The 21,978-nt window shown below is 36.2% G+C and overlaps 1 protein-coding gene and 1 pseudogene across 5 annotated transcripts in view; one reads left to right on the forward strand and one right to left on the reverse strand.

Moving 5' to 3' along the window:
• The first annotated feature begins 44 nt into the window (after positions 1-44).
• Positions 45-10,959, forward strand: LOC111862271 (annotated as a pseudogene).
• LOC111862304 (NPC intracellular cholesterol transporter 1) overlaps positions 6,768-21,978 on the reverse strand; it is an 87,608-nt gene continuing 72,397 nt past the window's right edge. For 2 of the 5 annotated variants that reach the window (XM_023847574.2, XM_023847578.2), the window contains exons 15-20: positions 21,696-21,966; positions 19,468-19,589; positions 17,280-17,457; positions 15,878-16,801; positions 14,758-14,909; positions 6,768-7,540 (exon numbers count right to left, since the gene is read on the reverse strand). In XM_023847574.2, coding sequence (XP_023703342.1) covers positions 16,641-16,801; positions 17,280-17,457; positions 19,468-19,589; positions 21,696-21,966 — 732 coding nt within the window. In that variant the 3' untranslated portion in view covers positions 6,768-7,540; positions 14,758-14,909; positions 15,878-16,640. The remainder of the gene's footprint in view (positions 7,541-14,757; positions 14,910-15,877; positions 16,802-17,279; positions 17,458-19,467; positions 19,590-21,695; positions 21,967-21,978) is intronic. The other 3 variants (XM_023847576.2, XM_023847577.2, XM_023847575.2) reach the window with 3 other exon arrangements.

Consider the following 21,978-nt stretch of genomic DNA (forward strand, 5'->3'; position numbering starts at 1 on the left):
AAAAAAACATAAATGAAGCATCTCAGTTTGATGCAGCTCTTCACGCAGTTCCAAATTAAATAGATAAACAAGCAGCGCAAATACATGTCAGTGAATTATATGTGAGGTACATGTTAACAAAATGGACCAATGCTATGATCAAATTGTGCACCCTCAGAAAAGACTTTGTGATCTGTAAGTTACTAGATGCATGCATTGGAAGAGTGTTGGAACTGAAACGTGAATTAGTAAATCTGTACTTGTCAGAATTTAATTATTATGATGATGTTCTGCTCAAGCTGAATCTCTTGCCTGTGGAGGTGATAATTGAGCCAAATTATTACAGAAGAGAAAGAGAAGAAGAGATCAAGAAAAGGAAGACAGCAATGGATAATATATTGAAGAAGCTGGGTTTCTACGAAGAAGAAGCAGTAGAAGTTATGACTGAAGAAGAAGCAATTCGCCTCATACAGATTCATGAACGTGCCCAGCAGGTATATTAATTATACATATAACACTAACATAATAAGGGTAGAAGGTATAGCTTCACCATTCTTAGCCTCAGCATTACATGAATGTCAGTGGTCGGCTTCAAGTCCATGCTGTACCGCCACAGGAAACAGCCCCCAGCACCAACCATGCAGGAGGATGGATGGGCCCCACTGCCAGAATTAGCATATGGAAACAATATATCACAAATTTTAATCATTTCTTGCATTCTGCTGTGTGTTTAATTAATAGTAGAGTGAATTTACCAACTACACAACGGGTTTTTTATTATCACTACATGTTTCGACCTCCAGAGGTCATCCTCAGGTGTATGAACACGGCTGTATAATTACACGCGGTCACATTCACTTTTCACTCATTTGACCCTGTATCTTATCCAGATTTACGCTCACTAATATATCGAGTTCTTTTTATAAAACACAGGTTAAAACTATTATTCTAATTTAATTGTTAAAAGTTTGTGAATCAAAGTTCAATTCATGTCACTGGTTACACTTCACTTGTTTTTACAGTCTCATTTTACTTACGCTCACAACTGTGTCTAGTTCTTTTTTAACTAGTTTAATTATTATTATTATTATTATTGGTTAAAAGTTCGTGAATTAAAGTTCAACTTATGTTATTGGTGCATTGCTGCCATTAAGATCCAGAAAACTTGGTGTGAATATAACACACATAATAAGATGAAAGCTGGAGATGCTGCTAATTGGAATGTTACAGCCAAGCTTCACAGATGTAAAAGCTTACCAAGGACCTGACACACAGACACCATGGTCATTGGCAAAAGCCTTCTTTTATTTTATGAAAACAAGGAAAGTGGGCTAAAACTGTCAAACTGTAACAAACCTGCTGTAGTACTTGCTTACTTACTGGGCCACACCGTAACTCAAGCAGTTAGTCGCTGGCTTCCCACAGCGGTGGCCTGGGTTCAATCCCGGGTCTGGTCAAGTGGGATTTGTGGTGGACAAAGTGACACTGGGGCAGGTTGTCTCCAAGTACTTCGGTTTCCCCTGCCAATCTTCATTCCACCAATTGCTCCACAGTCACCATCACCTACCATCTGGGGCTGGTACTATAGGCCAGAAGTGGGCTGCAGTACAAGGTACTTAGTCCCACTGCAGTCTCTCCATGATCCAAGTCCGCAAGCAAATTATACCGACCGAGGAACCCCCGCTTGTCGGCGAAGTTTAGTGCCAACGTTTGCAGACAGAGGGTGTAGCGTGGTCAGCACAACTAATCCCCACAGCCCTGCTGGAAGAATTATCAGCTCTACACGATAACCCAGGGAGAGGAGAAAATGAACTACCAGTCATTAGCAAATGTTACAAAGAGGTATCCCCTCTTGGGCATTTAATCCAATCAGGGAACTGTCCCAAGGCCTACGACTACACGTACGAAAGTCTCTTCTACGAGGCTAGAGTATCGTTCGATGAGGGAAGACAAATAAAGGAAACAGAAGATCATAACAAGGAATTTTACAAGATATTCCAAGAAAGAATTAGGACCAGCAAAAGTTTCGCCACGGACGGCTCAAAAATGGTGGACAAGCCTTTTGTAGGATTGGCACTGATAGATATAAACGATGGTCGTCGAATGAAATTCAGAATATCCAAGATAGCGTCCATATTCACTGCAGAAGCATTAGCAATTGCCGAAACACTAGAAATCATCGAAAAAACAGAATCCGGGCAAAACTTCACGATTTTCTCGGACTCGGCAAGCGTGTTACAAAGCATTGGTAACCCCACTAAAATAAGCAACGCATCGCACATCATCCACATGCTAAAGGATAAAACAGAGAGACTCGAATCACGAGGGAAAAAAATCCAATTCTACTGGATCCCGGGGCACTGTGGAGTCGAAATTAATGAGAGGGTCGACTCGCAGGCAAAGCTAGCAATTAAAGAAGGCAGAGATAGCCAACTACTACTACCCGTGGCTGATCTTAAAACCGAGTGGAAAATGAAAGGGAAAGAAGAACTCCACAGCTTTTGTCAAAACACCAAACAAGAAAGGGGAGAACGCTACTTTGAAAGGTACTATAGAAAAGGCTCTACTCCGTGGTTTAGTCAGATAAAAATGAACCGCCGTGCCTTCGTGTCAATAAACCGTATGCGAGCAGGACATACCAGTCTTAAAGTAAGTCTAAACAGATTTAACATTGTGCCCACGGCCGAATGTGAATGTGGTGACGGGTTGCAAACGGAGGAACATATTTTCTGGGATTGCAAACAGTGCGACGACCAAAGGGCAATAATGATGGGCATCCTCTCCGAGAACAGTAAAAAGGACTACCCAAAATCAGTCACAGAGCTCTTGAGGCTAGAAGAAAAGAGATTTCTGCAAGGCGTCTGCTACTTCATAAACAACATTCCCATATATATTTAAAACGGATACGTAAGGAAAGAACAAGAGGAAATGGCATGGACCATTCTCAAATTCTCAAATTTATGCTAAGATGTGAATTAACCGCGGGCCCACCGCTACTACAGAAAGAGAAGTTTTTAGAATGTGCTACAGAAGGCCGGATGGGCATTGCCTAGGCCACTTTTGTATCCTAGATTTTTTTTACCCAATAAAAAAAAACACAGTGACAAAGTTAAGTGACAATCCTTGTGTTCATTTTCTTTATACATTCTTAGCCTGAATTTGAAGTGCACATAGGTAGAACAGGCATAAGTATGATACTGTGACANTGAATCTGGCAGCGCCGGGAATCGAACCCAGACCTCTGGATCTGTAGCCAGGAACACTGACCACTAGACCACAGAGGCGGTGCACCAAGAATAAAAAAATAACACTTACTTACTTACTTATGGAGCTGAGCCCTTCTTGAGAAGCCAAATCTCCTACTGTTGAGTATGGTTGTAAAGTGATATTACTTCAGATAAAGAAAGAATATAGACTGAGTGTGTTTGAGAACAAAATGCCAAGAAGACTTCTGAACCCAGGAAGATGAAGTAAGGACTGCAGAAAATACAATAATGGATAAATCATAAATTTGTCCATTTATGTCATCTCTTTTAGATTTAAACATTCTTGCCAGCACTTTGTTTTTAAACACGTGTAATTTATGTATGTCCTCTCAAATTAAGGGACCATGTTCACAATTAAACAAAACTGAAAAATTATTTTATATAATTTTACCGTTTTGAAAAGTACGTGAGATAACAGTTTTTGAACTGAATTATAACTAACACATAATTTATTTTCCTCCTCATTTCATTAAAGTGTCTCAGTTCTGTGTCATTTCTAAATGTCCATTTTGCTTTCAGATACTTCAAATTTTGAAATCTTTTTCAAACAAATCATTAATGTTAGTTTTACTTTGTAGCAGATTTCTGTACCTTTACATTAATCTGTACTTTTGTCTTGACCATCTTCATTGCTAGTCTATGTGAATATTTCTGTTGTTATGCTTTATTACAGAGGGGGTAAAGGAAGAAAAGAGAAGGGAATTCTTTCCTTCTTCCTTGTCTTTCTTTCCCTTTTCCTTTCTTCCTTTACCTCCTCTGTAATAAAGCATAACAACAGAAATATTCATATAGACTAGCAATGAAGCAACCATCTAACTTCTTGGGCGAGTTTTAGGCTGCAAGTAGAGAATATGATGAAGTTTGGGACAATCGAGAAGAGTCTCAGAACCCATGGCAGCATGCCGACATTGATATGATCTGAGAACAGAAGATGGCTGAAGTAGAAGCTCAATTATGAAAGTAGTGTCCCACGAGATTCAACTCATTCTGCTTTAGATCTGATCTGTATCCTACAGACAGAGAAAGCAGTAATTATATTCATTAATAATTCTATGATCCAAAGCCTTCCATGAACTGGTGACACATGGTACAAAAATTACTTGTTGCTATGGAACTTGAAGGTTCATTGCTCCATTCACAAAAGGCCATCTTTATATCCTGTCCTATAACATCTCAATCCATTCAACATCTTCAAACTGCAGACTGCTTGGTCAATACAGCAACTTAGCCATGGAATGGAAAACTAAGAAATCAGAAAGTCATTCTTAGCAGGAGAAAAAGATATTTCTCTCCTGTACAACACCCAGACTGGTTCTGGGACCTATCCAGTGGATACCAGCAACTCTTTCACAGAGGTAAAGTAGTCAGAGCATCAAGTTGACCACTCAACTCCATTTCATGCTAAGGTTACAAATGTGTGGGGCTATACCTCCACATCCCCACACATCTTCATTGTGTGGTGCATAATTAAAGCACAGGGGCTACTTTACCTTTATCTTGCCAATTTAATATTATCCTGCAACCTATCCCAAACTTTCTGAAGTGGTATCTCCCTTGAGATTTTAAGACCAGAATTTTGTATGCATTTGTCACTCCCCCATCTTCATGATAAAATTTCATATTTTAGCAACACTGTTACCATGCAGGTTTCACTTGCTCAGTTCAAATCTTGAATGAAACATAAACTATTCTGAATAAAGTATTTTTTGTTTTCAAGCTTGAGGGACCAGTGTGTAGATGGAAGGATAATATTTAAATGGGTTTTAAGAGAAACTGATCATAAAGGAGGGACTGAATTTAACTGACTCTAGGGTCAAAACTTGGACTTTTATGAACATGGTTATGAACCTTTGAAGTCCATAAAAGAAAATAATTTCTTGGCCAGCTGAATAACTATCATCTTTTCCAAGTAGACTCTTCATTATAGAGTTAGTTTCTTAATAAATTAATTCATAAGTAGTAATCAGTCATTACATTATTATTATCATTATTATTATGTTGATCATCATCCAAGTCTGGGGTATATTTGACTTCGATTTGCACAACTTATTAGGAGTCTTCAGGAGATAGACTGCCACTTATTTTTATTTTAGACATCAGTGGCAATAATCAGGAATGTGTTCAACACCCTTTGAACAACAGTCATGTATGCTAACTATTGGACCAGCCTAGAATTCAAAGATTTCTGGGTTTGATCCTGGCCATTGCCACCACTGTGCAAGATCAAAGAAAATAAAAAGTGTCCCTTTATAATTACAATGAATCACCTGAATACGGAAGCAGAATTAACTCCCAAAACATCCAATATGATAATGTTCAATATAACTGTAATGCAATGAATCAACTATTGCCATATCCCTTTAGAGGATCATGTAATTAATTAATTTTTTAGAGAAGTAGACCAGTTATTGAGAGGGGAATTAGAGGTATTGAAAGCTGCTTTGGCACGTGATCTTGCAAGTAAGGGCAAGAAAGCATGCAAAGCCAGCAAGAAGGTCGAAGTGGAAAGAAGCGTAGGAAGAAGAAAGAGAAGGATCTGACACCTGATCAAACACTAGAGTCTCTGTTTGAAGAACTTGTTACTAATGGTATCATTCTCGAGTATCCTGAAGTTCAGCTATCCGAGTTCCGAGGGGAGCGCTCATATGCTACAAACGACCTCCATAAGCAAGGCAAAGACCCACTGCCGTCGCTCGGAGATATGTCAGGTCATACTAGAATACTGCATCCTCCCATTGGGATCTAAAACAGTTCACCAAATGGCAACATTGGTCAAATCAGTATTGCTGGCAGGATCATATGGCAGTGGTAAAGACATGTTGGTGCATGCTGTGTGCACAGAGATTGGATTGGTGTTGTTTGACCTCTCACCTGCAAACATCACTGGAAAATCTGGGCTCATCATTCTGGTGAGTTATCTCATTGGAAATAGGTTCATTAACATTCTCTTCTCGATGTTAGTTAGTCTGGGCTGCTGACAGTATTGTTAAATAAACTATAAATGATGTCACAGGTTACAGTGGCTCTTGACAGGGTTTTGGATTGGTGATTGGATTTACTGGCCACTTTAACACACAACTCATAACTACACGTACATTTAATTATAGCACAATCACTGATCTTTCCACTTTATACAGTTCACTAGCGCACACAGTCTAGCATTTTCAGTCTGTTACTAGAAGTTTCCTAGTAACAGCTTCTAACAAGGGCTATTCCTCTGCCTCTGTGCTCAAGTCCTCTCTGAATTGCAGCTCCCTTCCCTTCCAACTAACTAGTCTTGCTTCAATTGGCCTTATAGTCCCTTTGCAAGGACCAAGTAGAAAACACTGTTTCTCTGTTGCTGTATCATCATTGTGTTCGTGTCCCACATGACTGTTACTCAGCCAGTCCACTGGCTCGCTAGTGGCTACATTCACAGTTCTTATAGATGAAAAAAAATGGGTGTAAAATAAAATGGACTTAATTGTATACAAAAACATTGGAAAGGGTGTATTACATAATGTGCTAACAGAATTACCAATGTCATTCTTCAAGTTTTATTAAGTTTATTAAAAATGATAATTAAATGCAAATTCATGACTCTTCCATATCAAATTTAAAAAATATCTATGGGTTCAATTTATGGCCTTACACAAACTAGCTTTATAATAGACTGGTATACCTGAAAATCAGAGTTACCTTACAGGATTTAGTAAATTCTTTCTTGCTGAATTTCAACAAAATCTGTTGAGTCAATTTAAGGGATACATGGAAATATCCATACATGACTTTTTACAAACTGGGCTTTATTACATATCACTATGGTCAAAAATCATAATTTGCCAGGAACCTCCGTAAAAAAAATCTGTAGCAACACATGAACTTCACCTTCTCACAAGCAGATAAGCACAAAGTACAAAAGACTGGTAGCTGGCAATGTTACATTTAAACATTAAACTGTTTACCAACATTGATTTTGACAACTGTAGTAGTTTAGAAGGGGCTAACCAGTTCATTGTGGCTCCATGATTTGAAACTCCACTAGAGCATGTTTGATGTTGATTTATAAATGACTGTGCTGAATAATGAAAACAGTTTTATTCATTACATGCCACATAAAGATTTTGAAATAAAAAGTAAACACATTTGGTGATAGATTTGCCAAAAGGCACAATATAATTACATCTCACTTTACTTCTCACATAACACAACAGTGAAAGAATATGATTTGTTATAATGGCTATAGGTTATCATAGCTAATAATATTGAGCTATAAGACAAGAACAGCACAGCAGCAGTATTTATTCTGGTGACTCCTGAAATGGATAAAATGAAGGAGATCAGTCTTGCAAAAAGGCACAATATTTGTTCTTTCCAACTATACCTGCTAACTGTATTGTACGATATCAACATACAGGCTTAATAAAGCTAAGAGTACCCATTATCACTAGTAGACAAATGCTTTATGCAGCACAGTTTGCATTTAAAACCCTATTACACTACATAGTTAACAACTGAACTTTGCATTAACCCTTTTGCTGTTGGATTAAATTCAACTTTAAAATCTTTTATGAGAATTATTTACTTCATATTCCATTTTGTCGTAAAAAAATTCAATCCACTGAGTTAACTATTTTTTTCAACACCTTGAGAAGAAATTCAATTATATTTAGAAATCCCTAAACATGTCACCCCCACCCCCCCACCACCCTACGTTTTCAGAACCTTAAAAGGATGAACAGTTCTTCAACACTTAATGTAATATACATAAAAATGAATTTATCTGTCAGTACTTCATCAGTTTCTTGCTTCCTAGTATGGATCCAATAGCCATAAATTAAATTTATTTTGTACTATACCAAGAATCTATGATAACTGATGTTGCAATGCTGGTGGGGTTATAGTCTGTGATGCGGTTCAGACCTGAATTAAATTTATTCTGATTTTATGCATAAATATTATGCCAAAGAAACAATTAATTACATGTATACCTTAATTTCTCCAGTTTATATGTGTAAATATTGTGATTCAAAACAATTCCCAGTCAGTGAAATTGGGTCACCATTGCTTTCTTCTAGAATATAAAGTAATTCACAAATGCCAAATGTGTGTGAAACTTACTGAACATTTTGTTCTGGATGAATTCTGAAATTCTTATTTTAAGATCAACAGTGTGGTACATTTATTTCTTGAAAATCCATGTTTATTTGTGCACATCTATCATTATACACTGTCAAATCTTTCTCTGCCAGATTGTTATGCCATGTGCTACCTGTTAGTGTGTGTCTGTTTAAGTTGATGGTTATAGCATTTTGTAAAAAAAGTCTTCTAACATATTATTCAGCATCCAATGCCACACAAAGGAATCAGCTTATTTAATTCTTTTTTATTTTTACTAAGGAATGAAATGTATGATGACCAGACATTAACAATGAACACAGCATGTAGATATTCTCTTCCTTGAAGTTTTATATACTGTGATACTCATTTGTGTCATGTAAAAGAAAGATTCTATTAAGCCAGTTGATTAATGAAAGTGAGAAAACGTAGAATGTCATGAATGAGAATTCACTACTATTTTAACTCTATGAGCATATATAAAGCATCCAGTTAGTGTTATCTTGCATAAAGAAATCACTGTACAAATCTCTTCAAAATTGTTGGCATATAACTGTAGAAAACACAGGACAGAGATATGAAGAAAGCCTGATTTCCTGGAAATTCTAAGAATATGTGACCTTAATTATGACCTGTTAAGCCCAAGACTTGGTTAATGCCAAATTATCTTCATAACTGTCTCAACTTGTAATGTTTCAGCAGTTACAATTAACATTTTGTGTAGAGAGTTTAATTTGAAGAATTATAATACTCTGAAGTGTTTCAATGTGCTATTCATAAATATCTACATCCATGCAGCAAAATATTTCAAGAAGCAAAAAGTCACTCAGACAGTAAAAAAATTCCATCTTTTATGGAACCTGAAGGTTTAGTACATATTCACAAAGAGTCCATCACTGGTACCTTATCCTGAACCACATTAATTCAGTCCACACCCCCACAGCCCCACACCCTGACTATTTAGTATTATCCTCCCAGCTACACCTTCCAAGCGTTCTCTTCCCTTCAGGTTCTCAGACCAAAATCTTGTACAAACTTCTCACCTCTCCTGCGGATGCTACATGTCCCATCCATTGTCATTCTTGATTTTATATTAATAATGTTTTGTGAACATCACAAATTATGAAGATCCTCATTATGCAGCTTTTCCAACTTCCCATCACTTCCTTCCTCGTAGGCTTAAGTATTCTCTTCAGCACCCTGACCTAAGACATTCTCAATCTATCTACTTCCGTCACTGTCAGATGCCATGTTTAACACTCATACAAAACTACAGATACATATTGTGACGTATTGCGCTATGGAGGACATCCACTCCCCCACCAGCGGTGACGTAACATCAGGTGCTGTCGCTACTACAGTAACAGGCCAGTCAACAATCCCCCCCCCCCCGGTGACATAGCGTGGGATACCGCAGTTGTTACACAGCAGTAAAAAACTCTCGACAGTGTTGCTAGGCAACACCTGTAAACATGACGTCAGGCAACAGCGGTACCTATCACGTAACTGTTTTCTGCGTTGTCCCTGCCAAGGCTAAATAAGGAGCAACGAACACTATTCAGTCAGTATTGTGTTATGAGAGAGTTACTAGCAGTGAGCGATTTGTGAGTGAGGACTGAGCCAGTTGCAGTCTAGCATTCGCCGCAGTGAATGGCAGCAGGAGAAGTAAATGTGATACTGCAGATGGCAGTAACTGTAAAATTGTAAACTGTGTAAATGTAGGAGTGAGTACATAAAATTCACTATATCAAATCCATGACCAAGGGCTGTTTCAAAATACTTATCAAGACATATTTCACACAAGTTTTAACAACTGGTTACTCTATATCATAAGTCTTCTTAAAACATAATAATGATGGTTTTAAATGTGTATAACGTTTCTTGACAAACAAAATAATACCAGAACTTATATATACATGTATCTGTATTCCTACAATTTTCAATTACACTCAAGTGGGAAAGATCCAGAAATTAATCCCATAGTGTGGCCTGAAGCTGTGAAAATAAATCTGGAGGATTCAAGCAATCAAATAGGGCAGCAAAAGGGTTAACAAAAGTTAAACTATTGTACATAGTTCATACTGATAACTGCTGTGCTATATGTTTCTCTTATTAGATTCTCATAATAAGCAATAAACAATAGTATCCAGATGCGCTCATAAAGCTTACTATGCTTGAAAGTAGAACGATGAAAGCTGTAATGAGTGCAAGAGTATTCACGATTTCTGCCAAAACAGAGAAGAGCCATGAATAATACAATACATTGGATTGCATTATTCTACGGCTTTTGAAAGACTTTAAGCTAATACTGTAGAGATATAGTAGGCCTTTTTAAGGTACCCGTATAATATTCTTACATACTGTAACATACTTAGTTTTCAGAATTATGTAGGCTACCCATCAAACTGGAAATTTTATATGGACATGGGTCTGCAAAGGCCATATTACTGATAAGATGTCTGGCTGAATTCTATGTAATAAATGAAATAACATAAAATTTATTACATATTCAGATGCATATTTACAGAAGCCAAACACACCTAAAAGAAGGTAATTTATTCTAGAATAACGCTTTCAGCTGATAAGATAATATAGTGTCAAATTATATGGCAATAAATGAATAATGAATTGAAAAGCACGTGGAAGGAAGAAATCATGGTCCAATTTATGGCAGAATTCCAGGATTTACCTGGAAATACCAAGAAAACCATGACAAACCTGTCAGGATAGACAGTCTGTGAGCCAAAATTTAGTCACAAAACTTGCTCAATATGACACAAAAATGCTATCCATTTGACTGTGGCATTTGGTCTTAAGGAAGGTGTCAGAACTGTTCACCATTAATGTAAATGCAAGTGTGAATACAGCTTCAATACATTACCATTTCAATGCTATGGAAACATATGTGGTTTGTACTATTATGCAGTCTACTTGACATTTGCTAGACATATGATACCATGGTAGAAAATAGCAGGAAAGATATGTGTATATTTGTATTAGAATTTTGTGAATTTAATGGTAAGTAAGAATAAATTATTGTCTGTTTCTTGCAGTGTCATGTATCAATTAAGAGGTTAGCATACACTGTTATTGCTTATATGAAGTTCATAATGAAAGTTAATCTAAATGCTGTTAACACACAGAGGAAGAGTTTATTAAAAATGTGTGATATAAGAATTAAACAATGTAATTATTTCTCTGCAGTTTAATTTAAGAGAAACCTAGGCAAAGAGTAGGGGATTTAGAATAAGTTGCATTTAGTGTACAAGTGTCTATCCAATTTCAGCAGCCTTTACATCATTAGCAGAGTCTTTGCAGACCTGTGTTCACAGGGGCTTCCCAACCCAGCCATTACCTCAGAGTAAGTCCATAACATCAATGAAACATCCCATGTAACAGCACTGATCCATACATAGATATTAAAATGGATTATGTTTTGTTTGTACAGGCAAACTAATAAATAAATAAAACTGCTGAGCTTTAAAATTTATCTTCAGGCACCTGGGTCCCATTATACTACAGCCTCTGTGTTGTGAGACTATTGTACTGAGGTCTTTTCAAAAAGAGTGAAACCAGCAGTCAATTTTGAAATCCAATATCTATGTTGTTCAAGTCCTTTGAGATTCTAACAAACAGATTCTCAATTTCATGATATTCTTAGCTATTCAGCTGCCATACACAAGTCAGTTAACTTTGCTAGAATAATACAAAACCAATACAATTTGCAAACCTAACGTTTAACCTGTGCCAAAGAATTTCCTTCAAGTACCAAATGGCACAAAAAAAAAAAAACACAGGGATTTCAGTTTTATGGATGGTGAGAGATTTTATTTGCTTTTATCAATATAATTATTGACTTTCTGGACATTATCCACTGTCCTGTTTTTAATTTAAAGCCGTTTTGGAGACTGGACGCTGTCTACATTCTCAGGTAAAGCCTGCTCAGTTGGGCCCAACTGACAGAGCTAGTCTCTGTTTCCCAAATCTGAAGATAATGCCCAAAATGTTAGTAATTGTCAAAGATCCATAGCACTTACATCATGCAAGTTTAGCCTTAATGCTTCCATGTAAAGGAAGGGTGCCAGATGTACCCAAAATTTATTATTTCTATTCCTATCAGTATATACAGGCTATTCCAGATACTGGCAAATTACAAATTTATGACACGTTTCCTCTTTCTATTGCTTTTAACATCGTCAGGGCTGCTAATTGAGATGCCTACATTTCTCAGTGTCTCTTGATGGATCATAATACATAGCAAAGACCATAACTAATGTCAGATGTTCATGCAAAAAACAACTCCCTTTTCTGAAGAGATATACTCATACTAAAAATGCAGTAACATATTTATTTTTACACTGATCCAATTTTATAGTGCATATTTCTATCTTCTGAACACATGACCACAAATGTTTATTTAAAAAACTAATATAACATAACATGACAAAATCTTAAACTAGATAACTATTATGGAACAATTTTCTGGTGTATGATATGTTAATCATTGAGGAATTAGAACGTGAAACCTAATTATATATCAGTAAAGAAGTAAAACTGTCCCTGTAACGGGCTGTGGAGGCCCATAGGGTTGTGAGATGTCAAGGCTCTTGTATTTTCTAGATAATCAGATCCACGTGGTGGTGAGGTTGTCAGCCTTACATGCCAGCAGCCCTTTAACCTCATCAAGATTCCTGGTACTTGTTTCTGTTAGAGGCCAAGTCAACCCCAGGGCCACAGTGTGGCTGGAATGATTAGGTCAACTGAAAACTGTACTGACATCAGGAATCGAACCCATGACCTTCTGACTTGTAGCATAGTGCAATTACATACCATTAATGCACATATATGCCACACATGCTCAATCTTTCAACTGTCAAGTTTTCTGAAGGGATAATGTTGCAGTGGTGACTGTATTCTTGCAATTTATAGTTTATTCAATGCCAAAGATGAAACATCAGAAAGCAGTCAGATTTAGTAATAGCATATGGGATTACAACTGATAAAAAGATTTACTTCATTAATACTGATACACAGAGACAAATACCACTTGCTTACTCCTTTCTTGTCATATGTTGTTGTACAATCAACATGAAGAAATGAACAGGTTGTTCTATAGGTAATGTTCTAGAACCATATTTGGGAGATGCACAGCTCAAATCTCAGCTGGGTCACCTGCTGTAAAGACTGTGATTTCTCATGGTTTTTCTCAGTCCCCCAGGAAAATACCTCGATTAAGCCATAAATGTTTTGCTACTACATAACGCTATATGGTCACCACAATGAAAGTACTGTTAAGTATCCACAAAAGTAAATCAATAAATGAAAAAGCAAAAACCATCCTGAATATGCTTCTATAGTCAGACATAGATACATCATCGACAAACTCCTTTCTTTTCAACAAGCAAATAACCTGGCTGCATAAACTGACATTTGATGCAATGCACAGGATTAATACAACATTCATATTGCTGTAACTGAATACCTATTACATATGACCCACAATAAGCACTTGCAATCAGTGTCCTCAGCACCTATGTTGAAAATAACAGACTCCTGTTTAAAAGTGATACTTATTTTATGTATCAAAATAAAAGTTTTAGTGCATGAACATCTGTGATCTTAGTCATAACTATCATTCTTACCATTAATAGGTTGGGTAGTGGAGGTTCTACTGTACATATTTATCTTAAGCAAAGTGTAATAGTCACCTGTTTCATAAGAGATGAAGTTATGTCCAGTATTCATCTTACTAACACATCAACTCTTATTGTAAACCAATAGTAACAATTAGAGAAAATAACAACAGCATGCCTAATCTTTAGAATTTGCACAGTGTGATTAATAACCTCTAATATTTACTTTTTAATACAACTGTTATCCTAAAGAGAAAATGAAGAAAACCTCTTCAAAGTAATCACCTTCCATACAACATGCAGTTGTTTTACACATTTATAACAATAATGTATGAAATTCATTACAGTGTACAGTATTTTTTGTTAACGTTCTCTGCAGTTTGAAAGAAAAGCACCAATGTAGGCAGTGTCTGAAAATTTTCAGATACTGGATACACTAGAATAGCTTCTGTACAACTTGAGATCAGTAATTTATGTAATTCATACTTTATAAATTTAGAATAATTAAAGGCAAGTAAACATTAGACCTTACCTATATCTAAAGATATGGCTATCTAAAACACATTATACATAATCTTGATACATAAAGGCAAGATACAAAGAGGAGTAAATGATCTGCTATAGCTGAAAACATTCTTGGACCATGTTTGATATTAAACTCATGAAGTATTAGTGTAAACTGCATGTACAAAGCAATCGTGGATCTTAAAATACGCATGCAAAACGAAATTTACCTAAGCATTGGGCACTAAACTCTTTTCAGGTATGTACAAATTATATACCTGAAACTGTCACCTCCGATTCTGCACTGGCTAATACGGTCCACATACATATATCAGACCTGGATTACTGGTGAGTTCAGAATCACTAAGATATTCCACATTCCAACACTGAGTGAACACCACGGGCTCTTACCTTTCTTGTCCATAAACGCCTAGAAGTACAACACAACTGAACAAGTAATGATAAATAAAATACTGTAATTTTAGTAATCACAGGGGGAACATTTACTTTTCTTGAAGGGAAGAGGGTTTATAATACTGTCTTTCATTTAAATTAGGTCCCTCTCAACTGATTCTTCCCTGCATTAAATTGGGCTCCACATCCATTCAACAATTTTGAACATTATTATTATTATGAATGTGACTTACATTCAGTATAATTTACACTTACAGGAAGACTGCAGTCACAGCATGGTATATAAGGAAAAAGTGAAAGTTAACTGTAACATTAAAGTTAGTACATGGTAAAGGTCATGCCATAGCTCAGGCAGTTAGTCACCAGCTTCCCACCACAATGGCCTGGTTTAAATCCCAGGACAGGTAATGTGGGATCTGAAGTGGACAAAGTGGCACTGGGGCAGGTTTTCTCTGAGTACTTCAGTTTCCCCTGCCAATCCTCATTCCACCGACTGCTCCACACTTACGAGTATCATCATCATCGTCATCATCTATGTTCCAAGGCTGGAACAAGAGGCCAAATAGTGACTGACATACCAAGTGGACTCAGTTTTACCTCATCCTAAGAAATTTAAAAAAAAACCTCTAATTAATGACTGAACCATGAAAAAAATATATAAAAATAAACGTCTTTCTATTGGAAAGCTTAGCATGGTAAAAAGCGTCCAGTATCCTGCTACTATGTGGGCAAAACTGTAAATTTCGTTATTGGACTGATAGCCATATGTACATACAAATTTGAACCAAAGTCTACTGGTATAGTAAAGAAAGCATACAGTATTAAGAACTACAGAGAACAAAACTGGAACAATATATATTTATTCTCAGAACTATTAAATTAAAAAAAATAAAGTAGTCCATGCATTATGAGAAAGACTGTCTAAAGAAGTGGTGGGGGGAAGAAGAGGTTTCTTAAGAATTACAGAAGTCCATGCTTCGTTACCTGCTAAACAGCGACCAAAACTAACTAACTCCATGGAGCAGAGTCCTTCTTGAGGAACTAATAGTTGCTCACCTACAAGAGAAACTGAAGAAATTGAATCCAAGCAACTGCAACATTCACAAGCACCTGCAGTATGTACTGACTTGTTCTCTTATATTATCCATGTAGCCATTTAAATTTCGGTATGCTTTTAAATTTTGTCTTCAATGGTTTTGAAGTATGATTTATTCAGGAGTAAATCTTATGTATATATTATATATGTATCTAGCACAAAGGACACACAAAACAGATGCTACATTTTGTGGTTCTGAATACTCATTCTTTACTTTTATAACATCACATCCATGTTCATAGGTTACATGCACACTAAAACTGTTTATGATGATGATAAAATAAAGCTTCATAAAGGCAGGGGAGAAAATGGTTATGGCCTAAATCTTATGATACAGTACCAATATTTGTCTGCTGTGGTGAAGAAAAATGACAAAATTTACAGTACTATTTAGCTTCAAAATTTATAGTACTATTTAGCTTCACTAGAAGACTGTCAAGCTTTCTGCATCAGTTTTAATTCTTTATCATTCACTCAGCAATCAGTCACCAATCTTACAATACTGTCCTGCTGTAAAAGTTCAAGAAAGATGGATGCTGTTACAGTCTGTGAATGAAAGTATGTATACACTTTTATAATAGCTCCAAATATCCTGCCTATGCCTAAGAAATCATGAAAGATAACGTCAATTTTCTACACAATAATCATACCTCAGTTGCTTTCTGAGCTACCAGAAGGTGATTTACTATTATATCCACTGTCACACAGATTACATTGATGAGTTTTAATAATCAGACTTGATACTTGATGAATATCTCCATCCTCTAGAACTTCTTTTTCTACCTTCAAAGGTCCTTTACATGAAGATACATCTGTAGAAGAGCAAGAACAGAATAAATATGTTTATAAACTTCATGCTTAGCTCTACATTACGGAGTATGCAGAAGGTGTAGATGCAAAGCTTCATGCATTCATAACTTTGACACTAGGCAGCCATCTTCATTCCAGGTGAAAAAGGTGCCAGTACTACACTGACTTCCAGAAACATGACACTCATATAGCAAATATAATCATAACGATTTTTCAGTATGTTTAAAAACAATTAAGGGTATTTAAAAGGTATTATGTATAGAAGACAAATACAAATGAAGACAAATTACTGAGATTCTGTTAGTACTGTCAATAGCGATCCAGAAACATTGCAAATTGACAATAAAAAATGTAATTCATTTGGGTAATTTTAGCTTGAGATAAAAATATGTGCTTGAAAACTCTTCACACAGAATGTGTCTATTAGTAAACATGTATGATTAGGCTGGCTAACTTCCTTTACTCCCATTAACTACATACCTTCTTTTGTATCACTATTTCTTTGGCAATATCCATTTCTGCTTTCTAAAGGAACTGTGTAATGCTGACTAGCTTCTTTATCAACAATTCTTCTAGCTGGTGGTCCAAACCAGCTAAGTGCAATGGGAAGGAACACCAACCCATGAAACATACCAAACACCACTACTCCTGCGAATAACTGAAAACGAAATTAAAGTAAACTTTTAACACAGTGAAAATGATATAAATGCAAAGATTTTATATGGCCTTCAAATCTAGACTATTTACAAAATATGCAAACAAATTGTTGTTCAGATAGACAGACTAGCCTAAAAGCAAATTTGGACTCCTGTAGTTTCCGTCTAGGACATTTTAAAAAAGTGAAATTCATAACCTTAATTTAGGAACATCTAGGATTTTAGTATGAGATAATACAAGGGACACCAAAATTTAAAGCTTTTTCTATATAGTTACTAAAATGTCACAATATGAAATAAAATATTACAGAGAGAATCCATAATATGGAAAATTTTGTAATAAGGGGAATCTCTAAAAAAAAAAAAAAAAAGTTACATTATATACAATGTCTCACAAGAACTTTCTGCCACATATTTCTACTCTGAAGATGAAGACAGCAAGTCCACCGAAACATTGTTACCTATGTACTCAATTATATGCTTCATAACCCCAGAAGACTGTAGTCTTTAACATTCACCACTGTGAGAATCTCAGATCTGATTGGTGTACAATAAGTTTATGGCATAATACAGGTAGTAAGAGATGAATTTTCCATGAATTAAAATCGAAATTGAGAATACTTAGACAACATGAAAAGATAGGAATATCACTTTTTTTTAATTAAAGATACAGGGGATATATCACCCAAGGATACTGGGCCTAAGGAATCAGTTGTATAAATACAGCCTATACTGGTGTCACGTACGATGGGGTAGTACCCAAAAGAAAGCGAACTAATTTTTTTGTGGGCAGAGCTTTTGTAGTACTGCGTTTTGCCGCTATGAGCACATAGAGCTAACATTCCTGAGTTGATAAGCCGACTACCGTTGCTTCAGAAGGTAAGGACTAGTTTCGGCAGAGTTTATAGTGACAACTGTTTTGTGTGATCGTCGTTTTTGCAATGGCCCGAACACATGAAAATGTTGAAAAAATTCATGAAATCATCAAGGAAGATCGTCGACGGACCATTGAAGAAATTGTGGAGCTGTCGGGAGTGACTTGGAGCTCAGTTCAGCAAATTTTGACAGAAGATTTGGGAATGAAAAGGGTGGCTGCGGAATTCGTGCCACGACTGCTGACTGCTGAATAAAAACAAGGTCGCGTGGAAGCATGCTGTGCTTTGAAAGAAGAGTCCCGAAATGATCAAACTTCTTTTTCAGCGTTTTGCTGATGTTGCTGAGGTGAAGGAAAAAAACGACAGAGGCGCTGTCAAGCATCTCAAAAGATGAATTTAGACAATGTTTTGAAAAATGGAATAAAAGACTAGACAAGTGTATTAGTGTAAGTGGAGAATACTTTGAAGGGGACTGAAGGTTTGTGCTTAAAATTTGAATAAATAAGTTAAAAAAAAAGTTCGGTTTCTTTTGGGTACCCCCTCGTACAATATCAATACCTGATGGAGTGAGTTTCTGGAACGAAAATCCTATCACCTTAACATAGTCGACTTACTGCTTTGTTATAAATTTATATGCATCTGACTGCCAGATTCGAGTTACATTGTGACAATTCCTGACAGATGCTACAGAACACAGATCAGAATAACCGATTTACAGAAACTGAAGTATAAAAATTAAATATGTATTAGAGGAAATACAGATTACAATTGAAATACTCTTCTGGGAAATCTGCTGTGTCAATAAGGAGTAGAATTCTGATGTTTCAAAGAATGTCTCTGCTTCTTTCATCAGCAACTTTCTGAGCCAGCTATCACCCGAAGAAGCTTCACTACATTAAGTCGTATAAAATACTTAAGATTTTATAAAGATGTTAATTAATTGCTGAATTTGTGAATGGTAATGAATTATATATTTTATTTAATTATAAAAAGTAAATATTTAGCATAGAAAGGTAGTGAAGAAATATATAATTACTTCCCTCTAATAATATAAAATGCCAGAATAATGCTAAGTCCACTGAAGCAAGTTAAAAGACAAGATAATTTATTTAATTATTACTAAGCAGTAACATTTACCTTAAAAAATGTAAAGAAGAGATATGAATCACTTCCACCTAGCAATACAAATGCCAGAAAAGTGCTGAGTCCACCATTGAACACTGCAGACCCAATCATAACCAGTGTTTTAATGGCTCTCTCTGCAACAGGTTTGACATAAAGTACAAATCAGCTACTTATATTAGTATCAGTTATCATAAAACATTCAATAGTGTATAACTCACATTTATAAACAAAGAACTATAAATTGTCTGATATAACCATATGTGACAAACTAAGTGAGATAAATTAATTTTAGATTAGTCTTTGTAGTGGAGACATGAGGAAAACATCAGATATTTCTGTGATTAGAACTCATAAATAATCACAAATATGGATCGAATTAAGTTCAAACATACAAAAAGAGTCAGAATGCTATCTTCTAATTCACATCATACATTTAGTAGTTCCATACTTAGAAACAAAAGAGTATAGGAACAAACTCTGAAATGTGCATGACAGTAGATTTCATGCTTAGTACCCAATGTAAGGTGGTTAAATTGCCACATCATGCATTTCACAGTAACTCATGTGAAAGGGTAAACATATGTTGAGAGATGTGTTCCACTGCAGCATGCATTCCTTCAAAATGCATTCTTTGCTACTGGTCTTGATTTTGGCCTATTATAGGTACAAATCTATAACTGCAAAGACAATTACATTGCAGATTTCACATTGTATAGAGTCAGAAATGATTTGGTACTGTATATCTTTAAATATTCTCTACATAAAAAATGTTTCAAATAAAAATTGAAGAGTTTAATAACATTTATAAAGGTGAAACGGCTTGAATGGGCTGAACATACAATATGTGCCAGCAAGAATAGAACCATCAAGAAAATGCTTAATACTAAACCAGAAGGAAACAGGAGAGTGGGAAGACAAAGGTTAAGATGGGAAGAATGTGTGTGGCAGGACATAAGAATTTTGGGTATAAAGAACTGGAGGAATGTAGCATCGAATAGAGAAGAATGGCGAGCAATCCTGAGGAAGGCCAGGGCTCACAAAGGGCTGTCGTGCCGATGATGATGATGATGATGATGTTTAATAACATAATGTATTTTAGGTTATGGTGCCAATATTTTGATGGGATGATTTTATTTTTCCAGAAAGACCATGAAGTTTGTGCATTTGATCAAAACAAAAAGTAAATGGTGTAACCCCCCTCCCCAAATCAGATTCAGCCAAAATCCATTCAGTAAATTTAGAGCTACAACATGTGTGTAACAGAGCTAGCTGTATCTCAAACAGTAAAATTTCTGACTTAAATTCAGGGGGCTGCAATCTTAAATCTCAGCAAGGACACCTGCCATCCTGAAAAAAAAAAAAAAACTGAACATGGCTTTCCTCAGTCCCTTCAGGAAAATTCCTGGATAGTACCCCAAATTAGGTCATGAATGTTTCCTTCCAAATCCTTTCCAATTCGTTATTCACTGATCATCCTACCATTTGACATTATACAGTCTGAGCTCCCAGTATCAGCATTAAATAAACCACAAATAAATAAACAAAAAGGCATAATTTCCCTATATGAACTCATTTCATATACTTTGCATAAAGAGTGGATACTTATAGTGGGTACGTACAGATGCCATGTCATCCATGTACAATGCCTGACAATAAAATTAGCGAACTAACCATCATGTACTTGCCATGGCAGTAGTGGACAGAAACCTCAGTATGGTTTGATAACGCTGGCATATCAAGCTTACTATTTGGAAGTACTGTAAAGGCTGTGTGAAAGAGTTAGATGGAAACGACCTGAAATTTCTGCCAACAACGCATGGATCTTGCATCACGACAATGCACCTGCTCACACAGCACTGTCTGTGAGGGAGTTCTTAGCTAGTAAAAATTACTGTCTTGGAACACCCTCCCTATTCACTGGATCTAGCCCCCAATCATTTTTTCTGTTCTAGAAGATAAAGGAAATATCAAAAAGAAGGTGTTTTGATGACACTGATAACATCCGGAGTAATATGACGGCAGCTCTGAAGGCCATTCCACAAAACCACTTCCAAAACTGGCTTCAAAGGTGGACTAGGCTATGGCATCGGTGCATAGCTTCCCTTTTACCACGAGTTCGCGAACTTTACTGTCAGACCACATATGAAGACATAATGTTCTCATTTTTCCACATTAAAATTGATACTAGTTCTGATTAAATACGCAGAGAAAAAGTCTCAATTTGTAATAAGATTAAGTACCATCTCTAGTTCCCTGAAGACGTGTGAATTCATTTCCAATGTGAGCTGAGTAGTCGACAGCCAAGCCTGCACAAAGCAATATCATGATAGATGAAGAGATCTCAATGGTAAGATCAAGCCAGTACATGGAGCCCACAAGATCCACAACTGTGAATATTACACAACATATCACCCAAAATGTTGTCTGCAAGTGCTGAATGAGAATCAGCGTCACAATGGCAACTGCACAGATGGTAAGCCCCAAGTTTCTAAGCAGTTCATCACCAATAATCTGTAAACAAAA

Source organism: Cryptotermes secundus, unplaced genomic scaffold, assembly GCF_002891405.2.
Source record: "Cryptotermes secundus unplaced genomic scaffold, Csec_1.0 scaffold88, whole genome shotgun sequence".
NCBI classification, from domain to species: domain Eukaryota; kingdom Metazoa; phylum Arthropoda; class Insecta; order Blattodea; family Kalotermitidae; genus Cryptotermes; species Cryptotermes secundus.